This window comes from Salmo trutta, chromosome 21, assembly GCF_901001165.1.
Source record: "Salmo trutta chromosome 21, fSalTru1.1, whole genome shotgun sequence".
Lineage (NCBI taxonomy): Eukaryota > Metazoa > Chordata > Actinopteri > Salmoniformes > Salmonidae > Salmo > Salmo trutta.
This window is the reverse complement of record NC_042977.1, coordinates 11,247,214-11,273,780: the sequence shown is the minus strand read 5'-3', so window position 1 is coordinate 11,273,780 and position 26,567 is coordinate 11,247,214. Positions and strand designations below refer to the sequence as shown.

Below are 26,567 nucleotides of genomic sequence, written 5' to 3'. Positions count from 1 at the left end.
TGACCTCTTACTCATCAAACAATCCTGCTTTGGGATTTCATACCTAGATGAAACAACATACACAATACAAGCTCTTTCAATACAAAACATCTGTTTAGACCCTTATTTTACATTTGATCACTTAATTTATTCATTTTATCTTGCATGACAAGCCATTTTTGCATAAAAACATCAGCAACTGGATGTGTAATTCTTTGGATCTGAATGGCCGGACAATAAGCAGCAAGTTTAAAGCATTCCTTCCTTTAATCTTTTTCCTCCTTGTCCCCAATAAAAGGACATCCAGCATCTCTACAGTCATTGGTCTCAACCCCTCCCCTCTGCAGTAAATGTGCTACAGCCCAACGCTCCCAATAGGTGGAGCTGTCACTCAAAAACAAATGAGGGGCGGTAACCTGTGAGGCATACATTCATTTGAATGTCCTCCGCCTTATTGACCATCAGTACCCCTAAAATACATTCATACTACAAATTCCCGTTCCCCTACTCCCCAAATACATGATAAAATATATCAAAAATAGAACATTAAAAAAACAGTAACGTTGGCAGTGAATTCTTGGATTCATCGATGAATTCTCGTTGTTCCCTGTAAAGTCAATTTTCCCATGATTCCATGCTTTGGTGAGTTTGGCTCTATCACCCCTGAGGTGAGAGGTCACATGTGAGAATAATCCTTCATATGCCCTACAAAGGCATCATAGTAGCTTCAGCTCCATGACGTGTGTGTGTGTGACCGTGTGTGACGTGCATACAAGTGTGAACGGTGGAGAAGTCACATTCATGAGCCTGTTCGATCAAGAACTTGATGGCGTCACTATGGGGGAGTGCGGTTGCATTACTACCCCCATGCAACGTAAAGCGCTTCGAATTTCAATAAAGAGCTTTATAAATGCTATGACCTCCATCTTGACTACTAATACCAGTATTGGACAATCAAAACCTTGTTTTGAAACCTTTTGAAACCAGGCGATTCCAATCTGTTGTTGTGTACATTAAACATCTTAGGACTCCTTCTGCCTACACTCCTTTTCCAGGAGGTCTGCTCCTCCTTAGTAGCGCTGAGTGATTATTGCTTTTGAGGTCGTTATGGTTTCAGATTTTCAATTATTATTTTTTTTTTTACATTAAATGCACTATGCATTACATCGAATCAAATGTTATTGGTTGCATACAGATATTTAGCAGGTATATGGTAGTGACTGCCCATTACTGCTTATCACTTATTAACTATCAGTTATTCACATGACTTTAATAAAATATTTCAGTTGTTGTGTATATTACATTCGTTTTATTTGATGACTTTATTATTTAATTCTAAGTCATCATCTCTATAGAGCTGCTGCTTAAGCTGTTTGACAAAATCACTATTTTAGTAGTTCTTCACAGTAAATAAGGCATGCTTTTATGACCACTAAATACCAATACCTCACGAAGCAACTGCTCTCGGATGTATGCACTCTTGATCGCTCATTCCTCTGTCTCTTATGTTGCAGGCGGAAAAGGAACAGACCAGACAAGTAGCCGCAAAATTAATTATGGTCTTTGTAGTTAATTATCACGTTTTCTGCACTAAACTATGAAGAACATTGGCCTGTTGGAAACTACAACTCCTTACTACATCGCACAGTTCTGGCACGATCTTATTTATCTCTATAGAAACTGCAGCGCAATGTGTGTATTGAGCAACAACAACAAAAAAATCATGGAATAAAATTCAAATAATTGAACTAAGGTCGGTCAATTAGTAGTTTTAAAACAGAAAAATAACCGACATTTGGGTTAATTGCTCAGCACCACTTCTCAGCAACATATTCCTCCCTCCATCTTGCCCCGTGTCTCTCTTCTTTGGGGTTCCAGGGCTGTGGGTGGTGGGTCTCCCTCTATACTTTGCTGTGACTGATGGCAGGCCTCTTGCCCTCGTAACCATAGAGGAAGGTGGCAGCAATGACCAGCATTGCTCCCAGGAAGAACACACTGGGAGAGAGAGAAAGAGGACGTTGTTAGAGCTATAGGCAGAAATGCAAAATTAGGGCGTTTTCACATATGAATTCAGCTCCCTGGTGCTGTTGCCTTGAACAACTGCTGGTACTCTGGTCCTGGATATTGGGCAGGGACCGGGATTGGTTAAGGCCAGGATTTGTTTGCGTTTCAAATATGCTTTATAGCACGGATCAGGGTATCAAATCCTCCAGGATCTAGATTATACAGGTATATGTGAAAGCGCCCTTGATTTATATTGTTTCTTATTCTCATCTCTATTTTACCCCTGAAGTCTGTGGAGACGTGAACCTTTTGTCCAATACGGACCTGGCCAAATTATTTCTGAAAGTGTGTTTGTGTGTACCTGGTGGGGTCGAAATCCTTCAACCAGAAGTAGGATATGAGTGTTGACAGGATGATGGAGAGTGACGTGGCAAAGCCCTTCAGAATGTTGTCTGCATACTTAATGACTGCTGCTATGACCAACCCGCCCAGAGCCTGGAAACACACACAGGACATGGATTTGATGAAAGACAGAATACACACAACCAGTCACACATAAAAAAAATACACAAAAAATACATAGGCGTTCATGCATGAACACACATACTTTGCCTCTCCCTCATTTACTCTTGCTTTCTCTCACACACACAAGTGTGCACACACACCTAAAGTGAATAGTCAGAGTAAAGGTTGTTATAGTATTTTTCTAAGGAGGTTCACTTCCTTTTACGCTCGCTCACCTCACCTCACTTTACAGTAAATCAAGTTTGTATGGCCTACGTCAGGGGTTGGCAACCTAAGACGGTATTTGCCTTGGCACGCGAGGGTATTTGCCTTGGCACACCAAGGCTTGGCAAGCAACCCCCCAAATTATTATATATTTTTTTCTAAACAACATTGGTATAGATATTTTTTCCCTCACTTATTTTTGGCAGTTTATTTTTTTAATTGGAGAAAATATTTGAAATTGAATGCAATGGTTTTGAAATTGCATTGGTATTCACTGCAATGTAGTAGTTCCCAAGGTATGTCATTCCTGATCAGCCAATGGGCTTTCATGATTTTGCAGGAGTTTCATATTATTAGTTCAAGGCAAGACAACCCACCTCGCCTCTCCCGCTAAATTCAAAACCCAAGGCAGCGCTGAAGATGAGAGATTCGTTTTCACATAGCTAGCTCCTAGCAAGCCTTCTTTTTTGTTATTTAAAAAAGTTCAGGGCACAAAATGTCATCAGCAAAGAAAAATGTATTGCTTCTTGGACAAAGGAATATGGATTCATTGAACTGAAGGACTGGTCTGTTTGCGACCTCTGTTGTAAAACTGTTGTTTGTTGGGCATTAAGTGTACCCCGTCATTTTGAAACGAGACATGAGGAAAAACTTCAAGGATGAGGCGGACAAGACTGAAGGAATCAAGAGGGCCGTGTCCAGGTATGAAAAGCAAAGCAGTGTGTTTACAAATCTACATGCAGTCAAAAATCAAGCTACAGAGGGGAGCTATAAAGTTGCAGTGCATTGCTAAACATGGAAAACTATTTACTAATGGGGAATATATCAAGGAGGCTTTCCTCAGCAGTCGCAGGCTTTATTTGATGGATTGCCAAACAAAGACAATCATCTCAAAGATAAAAGACATGCCTGTGTCTGCCAGAACTGTTGAAAGGCGAATTACCGAGATGGTTGAAAATGTAATGGAACAGCAAACTATAGCGTTAAAAGAGGCACCTGTGGGCCTCCCGAGTGGTGCAGCGGTATAGGGCACTGCATCGCCGTGCTAGAAATGTCACTACATTCCCTGGTTTGACCCCGGACTGTATCACAACCGGCCGTGATCGGGAGTCCCATAGGGCGGGGCACAATTGGCCCAGCGTCGTCCGGGTTAGGGGAGGGTTTGGCCGAGGGGGGGGCCTTGCCTGGCCCATCGCGCTCAAGCGACTCCTTGTGGCGGGCCGGATGCCTGCAGGCTGACCCCAGGCATCAGTTGAACTGTGTTTCCTCCGACACATTGCTGCGGCTGGCTTTCGGGTTAAGCGGGCGTGTATTAAGAAGCGCGGTTTGGTGGGTCATGTTTCGGAGGACATATGACTCGACCTTCGCCTCCCGAGCCATTTGTTGTTGTATTAAATGGATGCACCTGTGATTAGTGTGGCTCTTGATGAGAGTGTGGATGTGAACGACATTCCACGTCTGACATATGTTGCAAGATACTGTGACTCAGAGCAGGTACGTGAGGAGCTGCTTTGTCTTAAACCCATGCATGGTACTACTGAAGGAGAAGATGTAGCAAGAGCCTTCACAGATCATTTTGAGAGAGGTGTCGATACTAAAAACACATTCACTATTACAACTGACAGGGGCCCCCGCTATGGTGGGGAAACAAAGGATTCGCAAAGCTAATTGAAGATAAGATTGGCCACCTCGTGGTTAAATGCCACTGTATCATTCACCAAGAGAATCTGTGTTCCAAGATCCAGTCCGTAGAGCTAATGGACAGCGCGCCTCTGTTTACCGAGCTATGGAATTCTTCAATTTTTCGGGAAATTAGATATTCAATAGACACAATTAGTTGTAATGCAGATATGAAAATCATCACTGGCACGCAGATCGTTAGCAATGGTAGGATAAATTGTCAAATTGGCACTCCACACAAAAAAAAAAATCGCCGACCCGTCCGACGTTATAATAAAATGGATACTCTTTTTGAAACTATAACTTAAGCATATTTACAGTACCTGCAGGGCCACAACAGTCCAGGTGAGTGAGTTGTAGCCTTGGAACACTCCGGACTCCCTCACTCTCTCTCCGTCGTACACAAACACTCCAATAAGACCAAACACCAGACCAAACAAACCTAGGAGAGGGAGAGAGATCAAATCAAAGTTTATTTGTCACATGCACAGGATATTTTATTTGTATTTATTTATTTAACCTTTATTTAACTAGGTAAGTCAGTTAAGGACAAATTCTTATTTACAATGACAGCCTACCAAAAGGCAAAAGGCCTCCTGCGGGGACGGGGGCCTGGGATTAAAAAAATAAATACAATATAAATATAGGACAAAACACACATCACAACAAGAGAGACACAACACTACATAAAGACAGACCTAATACAATAACATAACAAGGCAGCAAAACACAGCATGGTAGCAACACAACATGATAACATCATGGTAGCAGCACAAAAACATGGTACAAACATTATTGGGAAAAGTCAACAGCACAAAGGTCAAGAAGGTAGAGACAACAATATATCATACAAAGCAGCCACAACTGTCAGTAAGAGTGTCCATGATTGAGTCTTTGAATGAAGAGATTGAGATACAACTGTCCAGTTTGAGTGTTTGCTGCAGCTCGTTTCAGTCGCTAGCTGCAGCGAACTGAAAAGCGGAGCGAACCAGGGATGTCTGTGCTTTGGGGACCTTTAACAGAATGTGACTGGCAGAACGGGTGTTGTATGTGGAGAATGAGGGCTGCAGTAGATATCTCAGATAGGGGGGAGTGAGGCCTAAGAGGGTTTTATAAATAAGCATCAACCAGTGGGTCTTGTGACAGGTATACAGAGATGAACAGTTTACAGAGGAGTATAGAGTGCAGTGATGTGTCCTATAAGGATCATTGGTGGCAAATCTGATGACCGAATGGTAAAGAACATCTAGCCGCTCAAGAGCACCCTTACCTGCCGATCTATAAATTATGTCTCCGTAATCTAGCATGGGTAGGATGGTCATCTGAATCAGGGTTAGTTTGGCAGCTGGGGTGAAAGACAAGCGATTACGATTGAGGAAACCAAGTCTAGATTTAACTTTCGCCTGCAGCTTTGATATGTGCTGTGAGAAAGACAGTGCACCGTCAAGCCATACTCCCAAGTACTTGTATGAGGTGACTACCTCAAGCTTTAAACCCTCAGAGGTAGCAATAACACCTGTGGGAAGAGGGGCATTCTTCTTACCAAACCACATGACCTTTGTTTTAAAGGTGTTCAGAACAAGGTTAAGGGTGGAGAAAGTTTGTTGGACACTAAGAAAGCGTTGTTGTAACACAAAATCCGGGGAGGGGCCAGCTGAGTATAAGACTGTGTCATCTGCATATAAATGGATGAGAGAGCTTCCCACTGCCTGAGCTATGTTGTTGATGTAAATTGAGAAGAGCGTGGGGCCTAGGATTGAGCCTTGGGGTACTCCCTTGGTGACAGGCAGTGGCTGAGACAGCAGATTTTCTGACTTTATACACTGCACTCTTTGAGAGAGGTATTTAGCAAACCAGGCCAAAGAACTCTGAGACACCAATACTCGTTAGGCGGCACACAAGAATGGAATGGTCTACCGTATCAAAAGCTTTGGCCAAGTCAATAAAAATAGCAGCACAATATTGCTTAGAATCAAGTGCAATGGTGACATCATTGAGGGCCTTTAAGGTTGCAGTGACACATCCATAATCTGAGCGGAAACCAGATTGCATACCCGAGAGAATACTATCGACATCAAGAAAGCCAGTCAGTTGATTATTGACAAGTTTTTCCAACACTTTTGATAACAGGGCAAAATAGAAATAGGCCTATAACAGTTAGGATCAGCTTGATCTCCCCTTTTAAATAAAGGACGAACCGTGGCTGCTTTCCAAGCAATGGGAACCTCCCCAGAAAGGAGAGACAGGTTAAAAAGGTTGTAGATAGGCTTTGCGATGATAGGGGCAGCAACCTTAAAGAAGAAAGGGTCTAAACCATCTGACCCAGATGCAGCAGGTGAAAAACAGTACAGTGAAATGCTTACTTGCAAGCTCTTACTCAACAATGCAGTATTCAATATAAAAAACAAAAGACATCGTAAAGTGTCTTAAAAAGAGTACAGAATCAATAATTCTAAGTCAGGTAAAATACACAAAATATTTTTTTTTGAATATACACTATATACAAGGTCAATACCAGTATCAATATCAATGTGCAGGGATACGTATATGGTGATTGTGTGTGTGCATGTGTGATTGTGTGTTTGTGTGTGTGTATGTACGTGTGTGTTTGTGAGAGCGTCAATATGTGATAGAGAGAACGAGAGAGAGAGGGAAAGAGAGAAATGGGTGAGGTTTTGTGGGAGGATTCTTTAAAATAATTGTAAAGCATTCCATTGCTTACACACACACACACACACACAGATACACAGATTCCAGTGATGCTGACCTAACTGGATGTTGCGGACCCATACACTCTGTTTGGTCTCTTTGAGGATCTTCTCAAAGTAGACTCCAGCGAAGCCACTGGAGAAGCAGGCTATCAGTACGGCTATCACACCTACTAACTGGGAGCCTGCAGACAGAGGCGTCGAAGATGGCCCACCCAGAGACTCTGTAGGCCACTGTGGAGACAAACACACAGTACATCAACAACATTCAGTATGTAACATCCACAAACAAGGATGTGCATGTGGAGTATGGTTGCAAAATTCTGGAAACTTTTCATGGAGATCATGTTACCACTGATTTATGCAAATGATTCGGAAAAACCTGTGAACTTGAGACATCTGCCTCCCTAATGTGGATTCATGACTAATCTGACAAAAACACATCCAAACAGATCAACCAATTAGATTTGGTATGAATGAGAAGTTATTGACTTGTGGGGTGCGTTTAATCTTGTCACCTGTACGAGAGCGATACCAGTCATGAGGATGAGCAGAGATAGCCACTGGTAGAGCCCCAGTCTCTTCCCCAGCATGGACACTGAGAACAGGGCCGTGGTCAGGATTTTCAGCTGGTACGTCACCTGGTTGGGAACAATATCGATTTAAATTCCTGCCAGTCAAAACTGGTCGTGAAATACAGTGTGGAGTCCCTCAGGGCTCTGTAATGACGTTGGCCTGTGGGTAAGGTTTATGACCCCCCCCATAAATACCTTTCTCCCTTCCCCTCTCTCTCTGACCCTACTGAAGGACTTTTGAATAGCCTTTGTTAAATATAGAGTCTGGGAACATCAAACAAGTGGGGGGAAAGGAACCATATTTCGGTAATAGAACCAGTTGGAAATATACCAGGTACTTAATGAGTATGGATGTCAGTTTGGTTGTCATCTGAGACATTATGACTGATGACAGAACGACAAACTGTACCTGGGAAAGTCTACACATTCTAGTTATCAGATTCACATGGAATTGTTGTGCAATTTAAATGTTTGATTTTGAAACTCTTTGTTAGGAGATTAAATGTAATTTTAGCTTCCAAAGGAGAGAATTGGGTTTTCATAAGGAAATAGCCCTGACCAATCAGTGGCCCGCCCCTGTGAAGAGACAGGGGTTATAAACGATGAAACACACCCTTCTCCCCTCGCCACTATATAAGTCAGTGACAAAATGTAACCAGTTCTGTTCCGGGTACATGAGGTCTGCTGCCTCTGCGTTAAAAGGACTCACATGTCAAGTAAAGAACTAAGCCAACCTCAGCGTGAGCTTTGGTTGTGAATGGTATGAACTTTGAACTCTCATTCACTACAGAAGTGATACGTCCTAGCCGTTGAGTTAGCAGCGGCCGCTGTAGACGTGGGCTAGGAAAGGACGGACAACGTAACCAATATAACACACAACGAAGATACTACAACGTATCCAATTTACCACCAGTGACATTCTTCCGAAGACAGGAAGACCTCTGTTGGCCAACACGGCCAGCATCTACGACCAACCTACCGAAGCGCAGCTCAGAGTAAATATTTATTGCATTTTCCTTTTCCAAATGGGCGGTAATTTAGAATGCATACGATAATGTATTTACGATAGCATAGCTGCAGTCTTTGTTCCTCAGTCTTCCCGCTCTTTCATTCAAGCCCAACCCCCTTTCTTTGTGTAACAAGCCGCCATGCCGGTTTAGCCCACTAGGGCACATTCTCCTATCATTTCCTTGTAACCATATCTGTTTGTTATGCATTTCTGTGAATTACTTAGATTAGTAAATAAATGATTTTAAGACAATTGATGTATGGATGACTCATAGTGAAGACTGGGTTCGTGCAGATAACCAACAATTTACGACGTTTGGAATGAGACTGAAGAGGTAAATGACACATCATTAAAGGAGACTAATCGATCAGATATTATATCTGAAAGTTATATTAGGAAAATTATAACTTTGTAATCTGAATATTTTCCTTGGTGCCCCGACCTTCTAGTTAATTACAGTTACACGATTAATCAGTTTAATCGCGTAATAATAATTACAGAGAGTTATTTGATAAACATGTCTTCCGTTTTAATGATGCCAAAGACACGACAGCTCCATTCTTGGTCCACTTTTGTTCCCCTTATACATGTTGCCATACACAAGCGCATACGTCACATCTCTCACCTGGTAGGTAGCAGCGTCCAGGTTGGACAGGGCGACATAAAGCAGGTTGTTCTGGAGTGTGTAGATTCCTGATGGGATGGCCAGCTTCAACGTCTCCATGGGCTTGTTGAGAATCTCTTCATTCAGCACACGATTCAATGCCCGAACACTGAAGCCTGACATAAAGAGAAACAGAGATTTGAGAATGAGATAGCATATATACTATAGATAGTATTTTTGTCTATTTTCTTTGTTGTCATTGTTTATCCATTCACTGTGTCACAGACAGAAAGCCAGGCAAACGGACAGCCAGATCAATCACTATACTCACTGTGGTCATAGAAGACGAGCAGCAGGCAGGTGAGGATCTTGAGCAGCTCGGCCGAAACCACGGCTGAGGAGGCTAGGTAGCGCGGCCCCTCGCCCAGCAGCGTGCGCGAGTACCTCATAGTGAGCACCAACGAGGTGGTCTGCAGCACCAGCACTCCCAGGGAGACGTACTTCAGGCGCGACTGGGACTGGGAGGCTGAGGGCAACGACATGGAGACGTGGCAGGACGCCTCCTCAGAGCTAGGGGGTGAGGCCAGAGGGGACAACCCTGGGTTAGGCTGTGGGAGAGATGGACAGTGAGACAGGCTGTGGGACAGACATACAGGACAGTGAGGACACAGGCTGGAAGGCGGCTATTTAACACACGCAATCCCTTGATAATTATAAATAAAAGTTCTGAATTTTTATAGCATTTCGAAAAGATTCTTTGTTTACGCATTACCAAAAATCAAATGTATGTTATTATGAGTTTAAGACAGTTAGGTGGAATACTATGAAACCGCGTTGTTCGTTTCGAAAAGTGCTACCAACTGATTTGATTTGACTAGGTATCGTTTTGCATCAATATTCAATGAAAAATGTTGCTGAGAAGTCAAGCTGCCAAATACATATTCGCAGGGAACATTGTACAATTTGGGTTGATTAACAATCACTTGTATTTAGGCCTTACACAGTAAACACATGCATTAACTGTGCAGGAATCTAACCCACAATAAACATGATGAACACCAAAAAAGAGCTTGCTATTAGAAATGGAGGACAGACTATCCTGGGTGCCAGACTGTTTCTGCTCTTTTTTCCAACTCCTTATGGAATTGTCATGCTATGTTTGGCTTGACAACGACAAAGGAGTAGGCAAAATACAAACAAACCATATGCATACTTGAAATACCGGTATGCATGGCATGCCAACTCAAACATGCACATAGTAAGTACTATAACGTTTAGTCTCATCTGTGTACAGTGGTCAAAAGACAAAATATAAAGACAGACATTCATTCAACTATTAACTACTGAGAGTTAGAACTTAATTATATAAATACAATGATAGACTTCAGGGCAATTCCACGGAAACAGAATGGCACACTGAGACTCAGATTTTTTTTCGGAGAAAAGTATGCCAAACAAGAACCATTGATTGCAAAGCTAAACCATACAACTGATAATTTTACACAACACATTGACTAGAAAAAACAATGCAGATGTGAAGTTTGGTAACAGAATGACGGTCAAATCTCCCTCAGTTTTTAACGTGACCATGTTTTCCAAAAACTCTTAAATATCTACTCCAAATTAAGATTGAAAGTATGTCTCACAGTACAGCATATTTCAGAACAGTAAAGTACAGTACTGTGCTGTCAAAACTAGTGAAACAGATGTCTATGATTGGTTCAAAGTTGGACTGACAATTTCTACTTTTCCTTGGTCAGTTGGTGCTCAGTGGGTGAGGGGTGGTTACATAAAAAAAAGGGGGGGGGGCTCATGGGTAGGTGTCAATATTCTGTTATTACATGTTTTAAATCACTTCATAGATCATACACCAAATTATCAGTAAAAACACTATAACTATTTGGTAGGTCTACCTTTACATGTTACTTATGTGAACTTTTCATTATCCTCCCTGAATTTTTTTTTATTTTTTAAATTGGGTTTTTGGTAACAGACAAGGTAAAATCTCTAAAATGTACAGAAGGCAAATAAGGGCCCTGGTACAGTGGTGGCGCTGGGGGAGTGGTGCCAGGAAAATGACATCTCCATCAACATCAAGTTTGGACACACCTACTCATTCAACAGTTTTTATTTGTTTTTACTATTTTCTACATTGTAGAATAATAGTGAAGACATCAAAACTATGAAATAACACATATTGAATCATGTAGTAACCAAAAAAGTGTTAAACATATCCAAATATATTTTAGATTATTCAAAGTAGCCACCCTTTGCCTTGACGACAGCTTTGCACAATCTTGGCATTCTCTCAACCAGCTTCATCAGTTAATCACATGGAATGCATTTCAATTAACAGGTGTGCCTTGTCAAAAGTTAATTTATGGAATTTCTTTCCTTCTTAATGTGTTTGAGCCAAATCAGTTGTGTTTTGACAAGGTAGGGGTGGTATAGAGGAGATGAGTAGGTGTGTCCAAAGTTTTGACTGGTACTGTACCTTCATACCGCCCTTGTATCATACCGAGGTATGCGGTATTACAGACACAAAGGGCATTATTTCTTTCCAAATGTAATTTTATCTGTAGAAAAATAATGATAATAAAAATATAAATTTGACACACAAAAAAATGTAGACAACAGAGATCTCGATCCAGGAGGGGATTGATGGTCTCTGCTGTAACCAACAATCTTAAACGACTACCCCATCTCTGTACCCCACACATAAAATTATCTGTAAGGTCCCTCAATCGAGCAGTGAATTTCAAGCACAGATTCAAGACCAGGGAGGTTTTCCAATGGTTCGCAAAAAAGGGTACCTATTGGTAGATAATTTTTTTGGGGGGGGAATATCCCTTTGAGCATGGAGAAGTTGCTAATTACGCTTTCGATGGTGTATCAATACACCCAGCCACTACAAAGGGCACCCTTCCTAACTCAGTTGCTGGAGAGGGGAAAAATACGCTCAGGGATTTCACCATGAGGCCAATGGGGATTTTAAAACAGTTACAGAATTTAATTGTCTAGCAATGATCAACAACCAACTTGATAGAATGTTAATACTTTTTTAAAGAATAATGGGCAAATATTGTACAATCCAAGTGTACAAAGCTCTTAGAGACTTACCCAGAAAGACTCACAGCTATAATACTTATCTAATCAAGATATATTAGTGTTTTATTAAAAAGTTACAATTTTTCTTCCATTTTGATATTACATAGTATTTTGTGTAGATCGTTGTCAATTTTTTTTTAGAATTAAATAGATTTTAATCCCAATTTGTAACACAACAAAATGTGGAAAATGTTAAGGGGTGTGATTACTTTTGTATGGTACTGAACATAATTTTAGCAGTATTTCAAAATAACCCTTTATACAGTATACCGCCCAAGCCTATTGACAATGCCACCAACAGAAATCCAGATAACATCCCCACAACGTGACTAGCTTATGTCTGAAATGGAAACGGCCACAGAAACATACTAGCCTCCATCTGAAATAGAAAGCTTTATATTGCCTACCATGCCTAAACTGAACTTTATGCACACACCAACCAAGACCAACAAGAACAGACTACACGCCTAAAGCATGAAACACACTGAGAATCTCACTGCCGATAGGTACTTATTAGTGGTGCGCGGGTCAGTTGTTTGTTCACCCGCACCAGCGCGCAATTGCTAACAACCCATCTGCAACCGCCCGACAATATGTGATAGTGAAAATCTAAGGACACCACCCAACCCTAACCCGCAAATATAGAAAATGTGATATAGGCTACAGTCAAAAGACTGCACAACAACTTTTTGACAGGGGGTGCAGGATAATTTCTTTACCCGATTTAGATTTCTGCTTACGATTTCCAACATTTTCGTAGGCTATTTGTTAGTAAACTTGATACATGTAGCTTCTCTTTTGTCATTATATCCCAGATAGCACAGTGGATCTGGGCCGATTCCGGCTGAGTCGGGGCACTCGGCTGAGAGCCAGACTCGGCCGACGTCATGTGGTCTGAGTCTGCGCTGCCTTCTGCAGTATTACTTATGGCTAGGATGCGGGGATTGAGCTCGGTGCGATTCCGGTGTGAGTTATCTGTCCCAAATGTATTACTTGGGGCTCGGGCCGATTCCGGTGAGAGTTACTTGGGGCCTCGGGCCGATTGGGGCTACTCTCTGGCAGATGATTACACAGGCTTCTTTATATAATTAACATTTAATTATTTTTCCATATTTTGTCATTGTTTCTGTGATCAAAAAATACAATTAACATTTAAATAAAATTCTTTAAGAGTCCTGTGTAGTACTTTAGTATTTTGATACTTTGTGCAAGGCAATTGATAAGCATTAAAAACTTTGCGGCTGAAGCCTCCCGAGTGGCGCAGCTATGGAACCATACGCAGCGGTCTAACATGCTACCCAAACTGGACGCGTCGCGTTCGCGAGCGTTGCAAAATAAATGTACACATACATGTTATTCAATCATTGCACCCACACTGCTTGTGCACGCCAACGAGTGTCTGCGTTGCCAGGCGCTAAAATAGAAGTTGCTTCTATTTGTGATGCCGAACGCGATGCAAGTCCTGCCTCTCCCATCTCCTCATTGGCTTTTAGAAGTATATACCCACGTGCCATCTCCTCATTTCTTACACCCACGTGGGTGATTGAAAGAGGAACTGAGGTTGGTTATACACCTTATTATGAAATGCCAATCGCCATATAAAGTCCAAAGAAGAAAAATCCTGAAAGGAGGAGAGATGACTAGAAACAATTCGGTTGATCGTTTTATGTGTGGAGTAATTGTCGGAGTAGAAGACCTTGTGCATTTCAGGTAAAATAACAACTCAACGTTTATATCCCAGGATAAATTAGCTAGCAACAGCAAGCTAGCTAGCTAAATAGGACAAATTAGCTACCAACTGCAAGCTAGCTAGCTAAATTGCCATACATGTTTAATGCTTTTCAACCTGTCCCCAAATTAATACAATTGGTTCAGAGTTTGTTTTGATATTTCAACCTGCGTGTCGTGATCGCATTTGGTGTGGGGGGACAAAATCAATTTGTGCGCGTCGGGTTTGGGCATGGTGCATGGACACTGCATCGTAGTGCAAACTGCATTGCTACATATGCTGGTTCGAGACCCGTGCCGGCCACGACCGGGAGACCCTAAAAGCGACGCACAATTGGCCCAGCGTCGTCCGAGTTAGGGGAGGGTTTGGCCGGCAGGGATGTCCTTGTCCTATAACGCTGTAGCGACCCCTGTGGAGGGCTAGGCGCAAGCACGCTGACACATTCACCAGGTGTATGGTGTTTTCTCCGACACAAAATGTTTTTTTTTTTTTGTGGATGGGTATAATTAGTATGTATAAAATGTATAATAGTAATATTTAAAATTACTAAAAATCAGGTAATTTTGTATACATTTATTTACATTTCCGGGGGGATTCAGGTAAGATGCTGGCAAAGTTGGCTGAATTCCGGTAGACGGAAACGGCCCAATGTATTATCTGGGCAGTCATTCATTTTGATTCCGGGCCGAGTCCGACACACAATTCCGGGCCGATTGAATCAGTTCCGGTCCCCTGAAAGAGGACGGCTTCTGGGCCGATTCCTCATTGCTAGCTGGGATGTTGCCCTAGAAGATTAAATAAACCCTTGCTCAACAGAATAATGTAATAGATTGAATTCATTCTTTTGACCTAGTTGACATCGGTAAAGCAAAGAAGTTTAGGGACTAGGGGGGGTATAATGTAAAGATTTTCTGTGCAAAATGTCCAGATGACATCAGTTTGACCCGTTGTAAGGAAAAAGAAATCCGTGAAAACGACCCAACGTGTTTCTGATGGGATTTCAGAATCGCAATGCTCATCATTGGCCAACAACTTGACTTTGATCCAATCAGAGAGCACGAACCCCCACGTGGGGGAGCCAGCAGGAGTGACAACAAAAAGGGGGAAAAAAGAGGGCATTTTCTCAGTACATCCATGGTTAAATGTCATGAGACAGTCACACTTCATATTCAATGTAGACTATAGGATGGTAGCTAGCTAAGTGCACAGACGCAATTCACACACACTAAATACTTCTCCCAAGCCAGCTAATCACTGTAGCTAGTATTGATATTGTTAAATCCTACTGATTTAGTTTCCATGAAACAGCTGTCTATGTTAGCTGCTGAGTTAGTGCAGTGTACTTTGCTAGCTAACGACACGTTGTGCTAGCTAGCGGATATGCTAATGTTCGCTAGTTAGCTAAGCATTTGGCTATGGGCTGGCACTGGCAGTATGGGATTATGGACAGTGAATTAAATAGTTTTTGTCATCTTGCTAGGTAGACATCTAGCTGTGGCCATCTGGCTACGATCAACAAGGGCTTTGTACAAAATAGCAACATTAGCACAGCTAGCTAACATTTGTGATGGGGAGAAGAAAAAAAATCTATACAGTTACATTTCAGGATATTATTTTTGACAATATATTAATATATCGTATCGACAATATCAAATCTTTTTTTTTTGCGCTAGTTGGCTGTACCTGCACCAATTTTTCCTTCATAGCTTGTTCTCAATCTTCTTTTTAAACAGGGAGCCAATTTGTTTTCAGCACTTATTTCCATGACTCATGATCAAAACTTGGCTATCTCTTGTCCCTCTGCAGCAGACATTTGGTGAGCAATATGTTTGGAACATCGAATCGCAATAAAAACAATATCGAATTGCAATACATATAGTATCGGCACCTAAGTATCATAATAGAAGGTACTGCCACCTTCTAGTTTGGAATATTTTAACAAGGCTGAGTGGCTGACGACTTCAAAGTCTCTGCCGTTAAAACAAAAGAGATTGACTGCCAACACTCCTCCGTTCAGAGGTGCTAAGTACTGTCGGCAGGCAAATGTTTGACAATCCTACCAGTGCGTCTTGAGCTATAACTTGTCCCACAAAAACTCCACAAACCTTTCCTGATCAACTCATAACCTTAGGCTACTGTTGGCCCCACCTAGGAACATCCTCTCCTGAGCTAATACCCCACGCTCAACCCCCTTCCCTACCCCCAATCAATAAAACAAGACAAACCATAGAAGGATGGCTGAGGAGGCAACGTGGCTCCTGGAGGTAAAGTCAGCTGTGTCACCGTGGCCAGCTAGAGAAGAGATTTGAGCAAGAGGAGAGAGGCAGGCTGCCACTCCTTCCCATGTGCTTAGTGCTCAGTGACTGGTGAGCAGGATGGGAGAAGGATATTCAGTGGTGTTGCAAGAGCTAGGTCAGAATCCTGTAAGGGCAGGGCCCCGGTCGTGGACTGTAAGTTGTTTACGCATGCTGACTGGGCCAGCTGTAAGCACACTCACAGGCAGGCACTGTTTCTAACTCTGTTACCCATAGTCCTAGTTTATTCAGGCTCCCCTGTCTCAACCCACCACTGCAATGTCACCAAGCAAGATTGTCAGGCTTTGGGTTTCTTTTGAGTGCATTCAGGGGACTTCATTTCAATGGAAAAATGTGACGCTCTGATGAAGGTCGACGGACCGAAAGCGTAGCAACTATTAAAATAAATGTGCATCTGACTGGAAGTGTGCAGAGACTTTTTGTTGTTTTTCAGGTTTTGCATTTCCCATCAGCACCTGACACTAATCGGAGTTGGGTTTGTGGTAGATTTAGCCGATTAAGGGCAAAAAATGTTACCACTGATACACTACATGGCCAAAGGTATGTGGACACCTGCTCTTCGAAACATCTCATTCAAAAATCATGGGCATTAATATGGAGTTGGTCCCCCCTTTGCTGCTATAACAGCCTCCACTCTTCTGGGAAGGCTTTTCACTAGATGGAACTAGTTGGAACATTGCTGAGGTCGGGCACTGATGTTGGGCGATTAGGCCTGGTTTGCAGTCGGCGTTCCAATTCATCCCAAAGGTGTTCAATGGGGTTCAGGGCTCTGTGCAGGCCAGTCAAGTTCTTCCACACCGATCTCGACAAACCATTTCTGTATGGACCTCGCTTTGTGCACGGGGGCATTGTCATGCTGAAACAGAAAAGGGCTTTCCCCAAACTGTTGCCACAAAGTTGGAATCACAGAATCGTCTAGAATATAATTGTATGCTGTAGCGTTATTTCCCTTCCACTGGAACTAAGGGGCCTAGCCCAAACCATGAAAAACAGTCCCAGACCATTATTCCTCCTCCACCGAACTTTAAAGTTGGCACTATACTACTCCTCGGCCATGGAAATCCATTTCATGAAGCTCCTGACAAACAGTTCTTGTGCTGACGTTGCTTCCAGAGGCAATTTGGAACTCGGTAGTGAGTGTTGCAACCGAGGACAAACAATTTTCACACGCTACGCTCTTCAGCAATCGGTGGCCACGTTCTGTGAGCTTGTGTGACCTACCACTTCATGGCTGAGCCGTTGGTGCTCCTAGACGTTTCCACTTCACAATACCAGCCCTTACAGTTGACCGGGGCAGATCCAGCAGGGCATAAATTTGACGAACTGACTAGATGGAAAGGTGGCATCCTATGCCGGTGCCACGTTGAAAAAGTCACTGAGCTCTTCAGTACGGGCCATTCTACTGCCAATGTTTGTCTATGGAGATTGCATGGCTGTGTGCTCAATTTTATACACTTGTCAGCAACTAATTTGAAGGCTTATCCACATACTTTTGGCCATGTAGTGTATATGCAAATAATGTAAATGAGTGCTCAACTATTTGTAAATCATCTCAGTTAAGTCTCACTCTCAGTAAGCCCAGTTGTGTAGGCTAAGTAATCTCCAGTTTAACTGCACACAACAGCCACTGGAACTTCATCTGGGAGAGAAACTGCAATTTCATAAGTAAATATTAGTTAGGCCTACTTTGTAGCATAAAATGGAAAATAAATGTGTTCATTCTCTACTAGTGAGTAGGTAACGTAGGTGCAGAGAGCAAGTCGGGCTAACGGTGAGAGAGCAGAGTGGTGACGAGGCAACAACACAGTGGCCTCATTATGTAGACACTCTCCAGCTGCTGCTCGTGGGGAGTGGCCACATAATCCCTCTCTGTGTGTATACCGGGAAGCGGAGGGGAAGGGGTGTAGGGATGTCAAAGCACTGAGTAGCAAGAAAGCCGACCTTCACACACACACGCATATGCACACGCAGTCATCCTAACACACACACACCACTCTGCCTTCTTAGGAACCAGACCTGGGTTCAAATACAATATTAATTACTTTCAAACATTTTGAAGTACAGTGCACTCGGAAAGTATTCAGACCCCTTGACTTTTTCTACATTTTGTTACGTTACAGCCTTGTTCCAAAATGGATTTAAAAAATGTTAAAAAATTCAACAACCTACACACAATACCCTATAATGACAAGGCAAAAACAGGTTTTTAGAATTTTTGCAAATGTATAAACTGAAATATTACATTTACATAAGTATTCAGTTTGGCGGGTTGCCTAGTGGTTGGGCCAGTAAGCGAAAGGTTGCTAGATCGAATCCCCGAGCTGACAAGGTAAAAATCTGTCGTTCTGCCCCTAAACTAGGCAGTTAACCCACTGTTCCTAGGCCGTCATTGTAAATAAGTTTTTGATCTTAACTGACTTGCCTGGTTAAATAAAAAAATTCAGACCCTTTTCTCAATACTTTGTTGAAGCACCTTTGGCAGCGATTAAAGCCTAGAGTCTTATTCGATATGACGCTACAAGTTTGGCACACCTGTATTTGCGGAGTTTCTCCCATTCTCTGCAGATCCTCTCAAGCTCTGTCAGGATGGATGGGAAATGTCGCTGCACAGCTATTTTCAGGTCTCTCCAGAGATGTTAGATCTGGTTCAAGTCCGGGCTCTGGCTGGGTCACTCAAGGACATTCAGACTTGTCCCGAAGCCACTCCTGCTTTGTCTTGGCTGTGTGCTTAGGGTTGTTGTCCTGTTGGAAGGTGAAACTTCACCCCAGTCTGAGGTCTTGAGCGCTCTGGAGATGGTTTTCATCAAGGGTCTCTCTGTACTTTTCTCCGTTCATCTTTCCCTTGATCCCTGTCCTTGTCGCTGAAAAACATCCCACAGCCTGATGCTGCCACCACCATACTTCACCAGACCAGAGAATCGTGTTTCTCATGGTCTGGGAGTCCTTTAGCCATTTACTGAGGAGTGGCTTCCATCTGGCCACTCTTCCTTAAAGGCCTGATTGGTGGAGTGCTGCAGAGATGGTTGTCCTTCTGGAAGGTTCTCCCATCTCCACAGAGGATCTCTGAAGCTCTGTCAGAGTGACCTTCGGGTTCTTGGTCACCTCCCTGACCAAGGCCCTTCTCCCCCAATTGCTCAGTTAGGCTGGGTGGACAGCCCTAGGAAGAGTCTTGGTGGTTCCAAACTTCTTCCACTTAAGAATGATGGAGGCCTTTGATGGTGTGCCTTTCCAAATTATGTCAATCAATTGAATTTACCACAGGTGGACTTCAATCACATTGTAGAACCATCTCAAGGATGATCAATAGAAACAGGATACACCTGAGCTCAATTTCGAGTGTCATAGCAAAGGGTCTGAATACTTATGTAAATAAGGTATTTATGTTGAATATTTTTAATACATTTGTAAAAATTTCTAAAAACCTGTTTTCGCTTTGTCATTTTGGGTATTGTGTAGATTGATGAGGAAACACATTTATTTAATCAATTTTAGGATAAGGCTGTAACCTAACAAAATGTGGAAAAAGGGAAGGGGTCTGAATACTTTCCAAATGCACTGTAAGTATTTAGATATTTAATGTGATTGAAATCTTGTACTTAAACCTTATTATTATTTGGAATTACATTTGTCGTATACCATTTAAAGCTGGAATCCTTAAAGACAAATTCCACCCCAAAACTATATTTTGGTATTTGTTTCATTAGTCCATTGTTGACATATCAAGTTTTCAAGATATGTAACTTTCAAAATAGAGAAATCATTCCCGTATGATACATTTTGCGTCATATGATGCATAAAGCTTCATACCAGGATGACTTCTGTATTTTGAAAGTAATGGCAGGGTAGAGCAACTGCGCCCTCGCTTCGAGGATTTCAAGTTGAAGGCAGACCGCGGTACTGCAGGCATTGTTTCCATAAAACAGGATGCCCCATTATCGTGATTGGGAAAATGGTGATCTTCATGGTCAATATTTATATATATATATATATATATATATATATATATATATATATATATACATTTATTTTTTTTAACATCAAACACAATAATGGTAACAATAATTGCTTCTATTTCACCAGATGCATGTCCTTGAACCGATTACTTTAAAATCACACACAGACTAAGTTAAGCCGTCATCGTAAATAAGAATATATTCTTAACTGACTTGCCTAGTTAAATAAAAGTTAAATAAAACAAGGTTTAAAAAAATTATTTAGTTGCTAATGGCAGCCTGCAGTAACTCAGTCGGCCTTCAACTTGAGATACTCAATGAGAGGGCGGAGCACTGAGCTAGCCTGTAAAATCACTTCCTATAGCTCAAACTGCGCATGTGATGGTTCCAAAAAACTCCTCCATGTAGCAAGATGGTGACATGCTAAAATGACACTTCCTGATCTTCAAATGCGCCACTGAGTATTCCAAAAGGAAACAATTGGCTGTGACTTCATCGATGGCTTCATACATTTTTTTTAACAGTCTATGAGTAAAGGCGAGGCACCTCCCGTTGGCAGCATTCAGTTTCATTCTCCATGCCAAAACTCACAATTTGCTCACTCCTACCAATGATGCATTGACATCAGTTTTTATTATGGCAATTAATGATGCCGCTACCCATAACCTGTTTCTATTCCCCTTTAAGTCCCATCGGGTAGCCTGATTTTAGATGTGTCCATGTAAACTGGGTTATTATGGAAATCGTCCTTGCAAAGCATGTAAACGTTTCAAACGAACTATGATATTAATCTGACTAACCACAACAATCGTGTTACTGTGTGCATGTAACCGTACTCATGTTGCAGATACAACAGTAGGTTTCTTGCTGGCGTGCGAATCTTGACATATACACGTGTTTTGAATTACAGTAAACACTTGAATGCAGTCGCAACATACCTGTAGTAGGAGAGGTGAGCTGGGGAAAATACTTATGATGACAATTTATTCAAATAACTTGTCTCTCTCTCTCTCTCACTTTCCCACTCTTCCGACTGGTCTAACAGACTTCTGGCAGAAATAAATAGTCTAAATGGCAGAGATGCTGATGTCAAGACATTCATTCCTGGAATGTGGGCTTTCTTTCTCAGCACTTCTCTTTGTACATCTGGCTGTAACCTTCCTCCACAAACTATCAACATGTTTCAGTTTACTTGTCCCTAACCGAGGTTTAGAAACTCTGCCTGAGCGGAGTTCCCTCATCCGTGTTTCAGGGGAAACGTATATTCGGTTGAAAATACTTTATCCCTAAAAAAGCGACACCAGAGTGGGTATACTGCGAAACAAGCTAGATCTACTCAGGCTTTTATTAAGCTAGCCGGCTTCAGTTAGCTTCACTTTCCAGGTCATGCTTCATCCGTGCTACGGAGGTCAATTAGCTTCACATTCCAGGTCAGGCTTCATCCGTTCTGCGAAAGTGGCAGGCTTCTCCGCCTGCCGCTAACTCGAGCACGGGACACACCCTTTTCGCGCCATTTCGCCGGATGTTGGGCGATGATAAAAACCATGGTGGGCGTCGATTTCAGCGCGCATACGGTTACGCTAGTGATGTTCTGTTCGCGAACGATTCGTTCTTTTTGAACGACTCTTTTTACTGACTCAAGAGACTTGATTCGTTTTTCTGAGTGACTCGTTCATTTCAGTCATTTGTTTGGACCAGCTGGCTGACCGCAATTACGTCGAGTGTCTGAAAGTGGGAGGATCAACAGCGACAGGCGTTACACCAGTGCTATGTAATTGGTTAGATGGTTTTAATTTCTTAACACGTTTTTATTGGTCAGTTCCCGACCGTGTGAAACAAGACTGGGAGAGCTAAAAGGCACTATTCTTGATAAGAGAATCATACTGTTCCATTTGAATGTTAACAAAACACACATAACACACTTATAGTCTGAACAGGAAACTAAAAGGAATGTTGACTTTAGTTATTAGTCTACCAGTTGTTCATTTATTACCAATAAATCTTCATTATTAGGCCTATAACTCATTATGATGTCTCTTCGGCTGTCATCTGTTGTGTTTTGTGAATAAGGGTCATTATAATTACTCTTGTATAATTGGGCAGCAAACAGCCTACCGGTTTTTCATTTACCAATAAATCTATGTTTGATTATTAGGTAAGACTTCCTTTTAAGGGTGCATTATTACTGTGTAATTACATGTGTAATTAAACTAACAAGTATTGTAGATAGTTACAATGTAATAACATGTACCTGGTAGTAGTTGCAGTCTGTAACAAGTGTAACAACTAATGCTTGTTATCAAGCTTGTTACAAATGAGCAGGTTTCCACTAAATTCAACAACTTAGTGTTTTGCATCTCAGCTGCATCCGATTCATTATTCAATCATGTAACCTTGCAATGTTAAACATTATCACTTTTGGATGTGATGCAATGGTGCCATAATTTATTTATCCCAAGAATTATATAATGTCAAGGAATTAAGGCTTAATGTCTGCCCATCTGTGCAACATGCTCGAAATAACGATGACCTTGAACATGTCCCTTTGTAAAAGAATAGGGTCAAGAAGGTCAGTGTGCAAAATCCATACATTATACACTGCTCAAAAAAATAAAGGGAACACTTAAACAACACAATGTAACTCCAAGTCAATCACACTTCTGTGAAATCAAACTGTCCACTTAGGAAGCAACACTGATTGACAATACATTTCACATGCTGTTGTGCAAATGGAATAGACAACAGGTGGAAATTATAGGCAATTAGCAAGACACCCCCAATAAAGGAGTGGTTCTGCAGGTGGGGACCACAGACCACTTCTCAGTTCCTATGCTTCCTGGCTGATGTTTTGGTCACTTTTGAATGCTGCCAGTGCTTTCAATCTAGTGGTAGCATGAGACGGAGTCTACAACCCACACAAGTGGCTCAGGTAGTGCAGCTCATCCAGGATGGCACATCAATGCGAGCTGTGGCAAGAAGATTTGCTGTGTCTGTCAGCGTAGTGTCCAGAGCATGGAGGCGCTACCAGGAGACAGGCCAGTACATCAGGAGACATGGAGGAGGCCGTAGGAGGGCAACAACCCAGCAGCAGGACCGCTACCTCCGCCTTTGTGCAAGGAGGAGCAGGAGAAGCACTGCCAGAGCCCTGCAAAATGACCTCCAGCAGGCCACAAATGTGCATGTGTCTGCTCAAATGGTCAGAAACAGACTCCATGAGGGTGGTATGAGGGCCCGACGTCCACAGGTGGGGGTTGTGCTTGCAGCCCAACACCGTGCAGGACGTTTGGCATTTGCCAGAGAACACCAAGATTGGCAAATTCGCCACTGGCGCCCTGTGCTCTTCACAGATGAAAGCCGGTTCACACTGAGCACGTGACAGACGTGACAGAGTCTGGAGACGCCGTGGAGAACGTTCTGCTGCCTGCAACATCCTCCAGCATGACCGGTTTGGCGGTGGGTCAGTCATGGTGTGGGGTGGCATTTCTTTGGGGGGCCGCACAGCCCTCCATGTGCTCGCCAGAGGTAGCCTGACTGCCATTAGGTACCGAGATGAGATCCTCAGACCCCTCGTGAGACCATATGCTGGTGCGGTTGGCCCTGGGTTCCTCCTAATGCAAGACAATGCTAGACCTCATGTGGCTGGAGTGTGTCAGCAGTTCCTGCAAGAGGAAGGCATTGATGCTATGGACTGGCCCGCCCGTTCCCCAGACCTGAATCCAATTGAGCACATCTGGGACATCATGTCTCGCTCCATCCACCAACGCCACGTTGCACCACAGACTGTCCAGGAGTTGGCGGATGCTTTAATCCAGGTCTGGGAGGAGATCCCTCAGGAGACGATCCGCCACCTCATCAGGAGCATGCCCAGGCATTGTAGGGAGGTCATACAGGCACGTGGAGGCCACACACACTACTGAGCCTCATTTTGACTTGTTTTAAGGACATTACATCAAAGTTGGATCAGCCTGTAGTGTGGTTTTCCACTTTAATTTTGAGTGTGACTCCAAATCCAGACCTCCATGGGTTGATAAATTGGATTTCCATTGATTATTTTTGTGTGATTTTGTTGTCAGCACATTCAACTATGTAAAGAAAAAAGTATTTAATAAGATTATTTCTTTCATTCAGATCTAGGATTTGTTGTTGAAGTGTTCCCTTTATTTTTTTGAGCAGTATATATTGCTGCTAAAGAAAAAGTAGAATATTTTAGTGCAATAGCGAATTGAGTTATTGCGCATGTGCACTTCACAGACTAGGTGTTCCCTAGTGGAAATATGCAAATACATACTAGAATGTGCGAATAGGATCTTGCTAGCTCATGCTTGGGTCTGCCCACCTCCTTGCTTGTTCTGCCAACTCAACTCACAAGTGTCCCATTGGAAACATCAAGGTGTGGTCTATCTTGGGTTAGTTGTAAACATCTTTGGTGGTGGGGATGGTGCCAGGTTTCCTCCAGACGTGACTCAATCTTGGTTTCATCAGTTCAGTCTTGGTTTCATCAGACAAGAGGATCTTGTTTCTCATGGTCTGAGAGTCCTTTAGCCTCTGGCCACTCTACCATAAAAGCCTGATTGGTGGAGTTCTGCAAAGATGGTTGTCCTTCTGGAAGGTTCTCCCATCTCCACAGATGAACTCAGGAGCTTTTTTCAGAGTGACCAACGGGTTCTAGGTCACCTCCCTGAACAAGTCCGTTCTCCACCAATTGCTCAGTTTGGCCGGACGGCCAGCTTTAGGAAGAGCCTTGGTGGTTCCAAACTTCTTCCATTTAAGAATGATGGAGGCCCCTGTGTTCTCAGGGACCTTCAATGCTGCAGACATTTTTTGGTACCCTTCCCCAGATCTGTGCCTCAACATAATCCTGTCTCAGAGCTCTTCAGACAATTCCTTTGACCTCATGGCTTGGTTTTTGCTCTGACATGCACTGTCAACTGTGGAGCCTTATATAGACTGGTGTGTGCCATTCCAAATCATGTCCAATCAATGAAATATACCACAGGTGGACTCCAATTTAGTTGTAGAAACATCTCAAGGATGATCAATGGAAACAGGATGCACCTGAGCTCAATTTCGAGTCTCATAGTAAAGCGTCTGAATACTTATGTAAACAATGTATTTTAGTTTTTTATTTGTAATACATTTTCAAACATTTCTTAAAACCTGTTTTGGCTTTGTGATTATGGGGTATTTGTGTGTAGATTGATGAGACATGTTTTTATTTAATCAATTTTAGAATGAGGCTGTAATGTAAGAAAATGTGGGAAAAATCAAGGGGTCTGAATACTTTTGAAATAGCTCAATCCTGTGTAACACCTAGTAACTACATTGTATTTATACAGATATTACATGTGCTCTGTGATGTACTAGTGTGTTTAGTCTCCCACTTGGATGGCGCCTCCATAAGCTTTAAATTGAGGGCCAGGTTGTGAGGATGGGTAATGTACTGTAAAGTACACATTAATTACAAGTAAGTACTCCTCAAGATACACAGGATTTAGCTAGTTGAAATTAAGTGTAACACCTAGTAACTATATTGTACTTATGTAGATATTACATGTACTCTGGCGTACTAGTGTCTTTATTTTTCACTTGGAATGGCGCTTTCAGAAGCTGACGATTAGATTGTCGGGATGGGTAACGTACTTTGCAGGTACACTATAATTACAAGTAAGTACCCCTCAAGATATACTTAATTTGAACTAGCTAAATCCTGTGTAACAACTAGTAATTCCATTATACTTATGTGAATATTGCATGTACTCTATGGTGTACTAGTGTGTTTATTCTCACAGTTGGATGGCGCATCCAGAAATGTAAAAAATGAAGGCCAGGTTGTCAGGATGGGTATGAGTACACATTAGTTACAAGTAAGTACCCCGCAAGATACACTTCATTTTAATTAGTAATTACAACTAGTGATTACATTGTACTTAGGCAAACATTAAATGTACTATGCTTTGAAATAGCATCTTAATCCTCACCTGGGATGTCTCTCGTATATAACCTGTTTTCATAAACTCGACCAAGTTAATCTAGAGGGTATGCTATATTTTGGGGGAAAGTGCTAGCAACAACGTTGACTGGAGATACTGTATATTTGGAACAGTGCATATTCATGGTTAAGTAATTAGAGTCTATTGAGCATAGGCTATAATCTCTCAGACACCCAGCGCATCC

The 26,567-nt window shown here is 42.3% G+C and overlaps 1 protein-coding gene across 4 annotated transcripts; it reads right to left on the bottom strand.

Moving 5' to 3' along the window:
* Window positions 1-78: 78 nt before the first annotated feature.
* Window positions 79-21,891, bottom strand: LOC115156675 (UDP-N-acetylglucosamine transporter). 4 transcript variants are annotated; one of them, XM_029704217.1, is made up of 8 exons: window positions 21,332-21,891; window positions 9,620-9,858; window positions 9,310-9,464; window positions 7,619-7,741; window positions 7,160-7,334; window positions 4,716-4,834; window positions 2,345-2,478; window positions 79-1,974 (listed from the first exon to the last, which is right to left on the bottom strand). In XM_029704217.1, the coding sequence occupies exons 2-8, from the start codon at window positions 9,828-9,830 to the stop codon at window positions 1,881-1,883; spliced, it is 1,011 nt and encodes a 336-aa protein (XP_029560077.1). In that variant the 5' UTR covers window positions 9,831-9,858; window positions 21,332-21,891; the 3' UTR covers window positions 79-1,880. The 4 variants fall into 4 exon arrangements, with proteins under 4 accessions (XP_029560077.1, XP_029560076.1, XP_029560075.1 ...); XM_029704216.1 differs by having other exon boundaries at window positions 9,620-9,896; window positions 21,332-21,890; XM_029704215.1 differs by lacking the exon at window positions 21,332-21,891 and adding an exon at window positions 16,351-16,639 and having other exon boundaries at window positions 9,620-9,896.
* Window positions 21,892-26,567: the final 4,676 nt, after the last annotated feature.

Coding starts and splice junctions, on each gene's coding strand:
- LOC115156675 (XM_029704215.1), bottom strand. Junction 7,335..7,618: donor CTGGTATCGCTCTCGTACAG/GTGACAAGATTA, acceptor TTGTCTCCACAG/TGGCCTACAGAGTCTCTGGG. Junction 2,479..4,715: donor GGACTGTTGTGGCCCTGCAG/GTACTGTAAATA, acceptor GTGTGTTTCCAG/GCTCTGGGCGGGTTGGTCAT.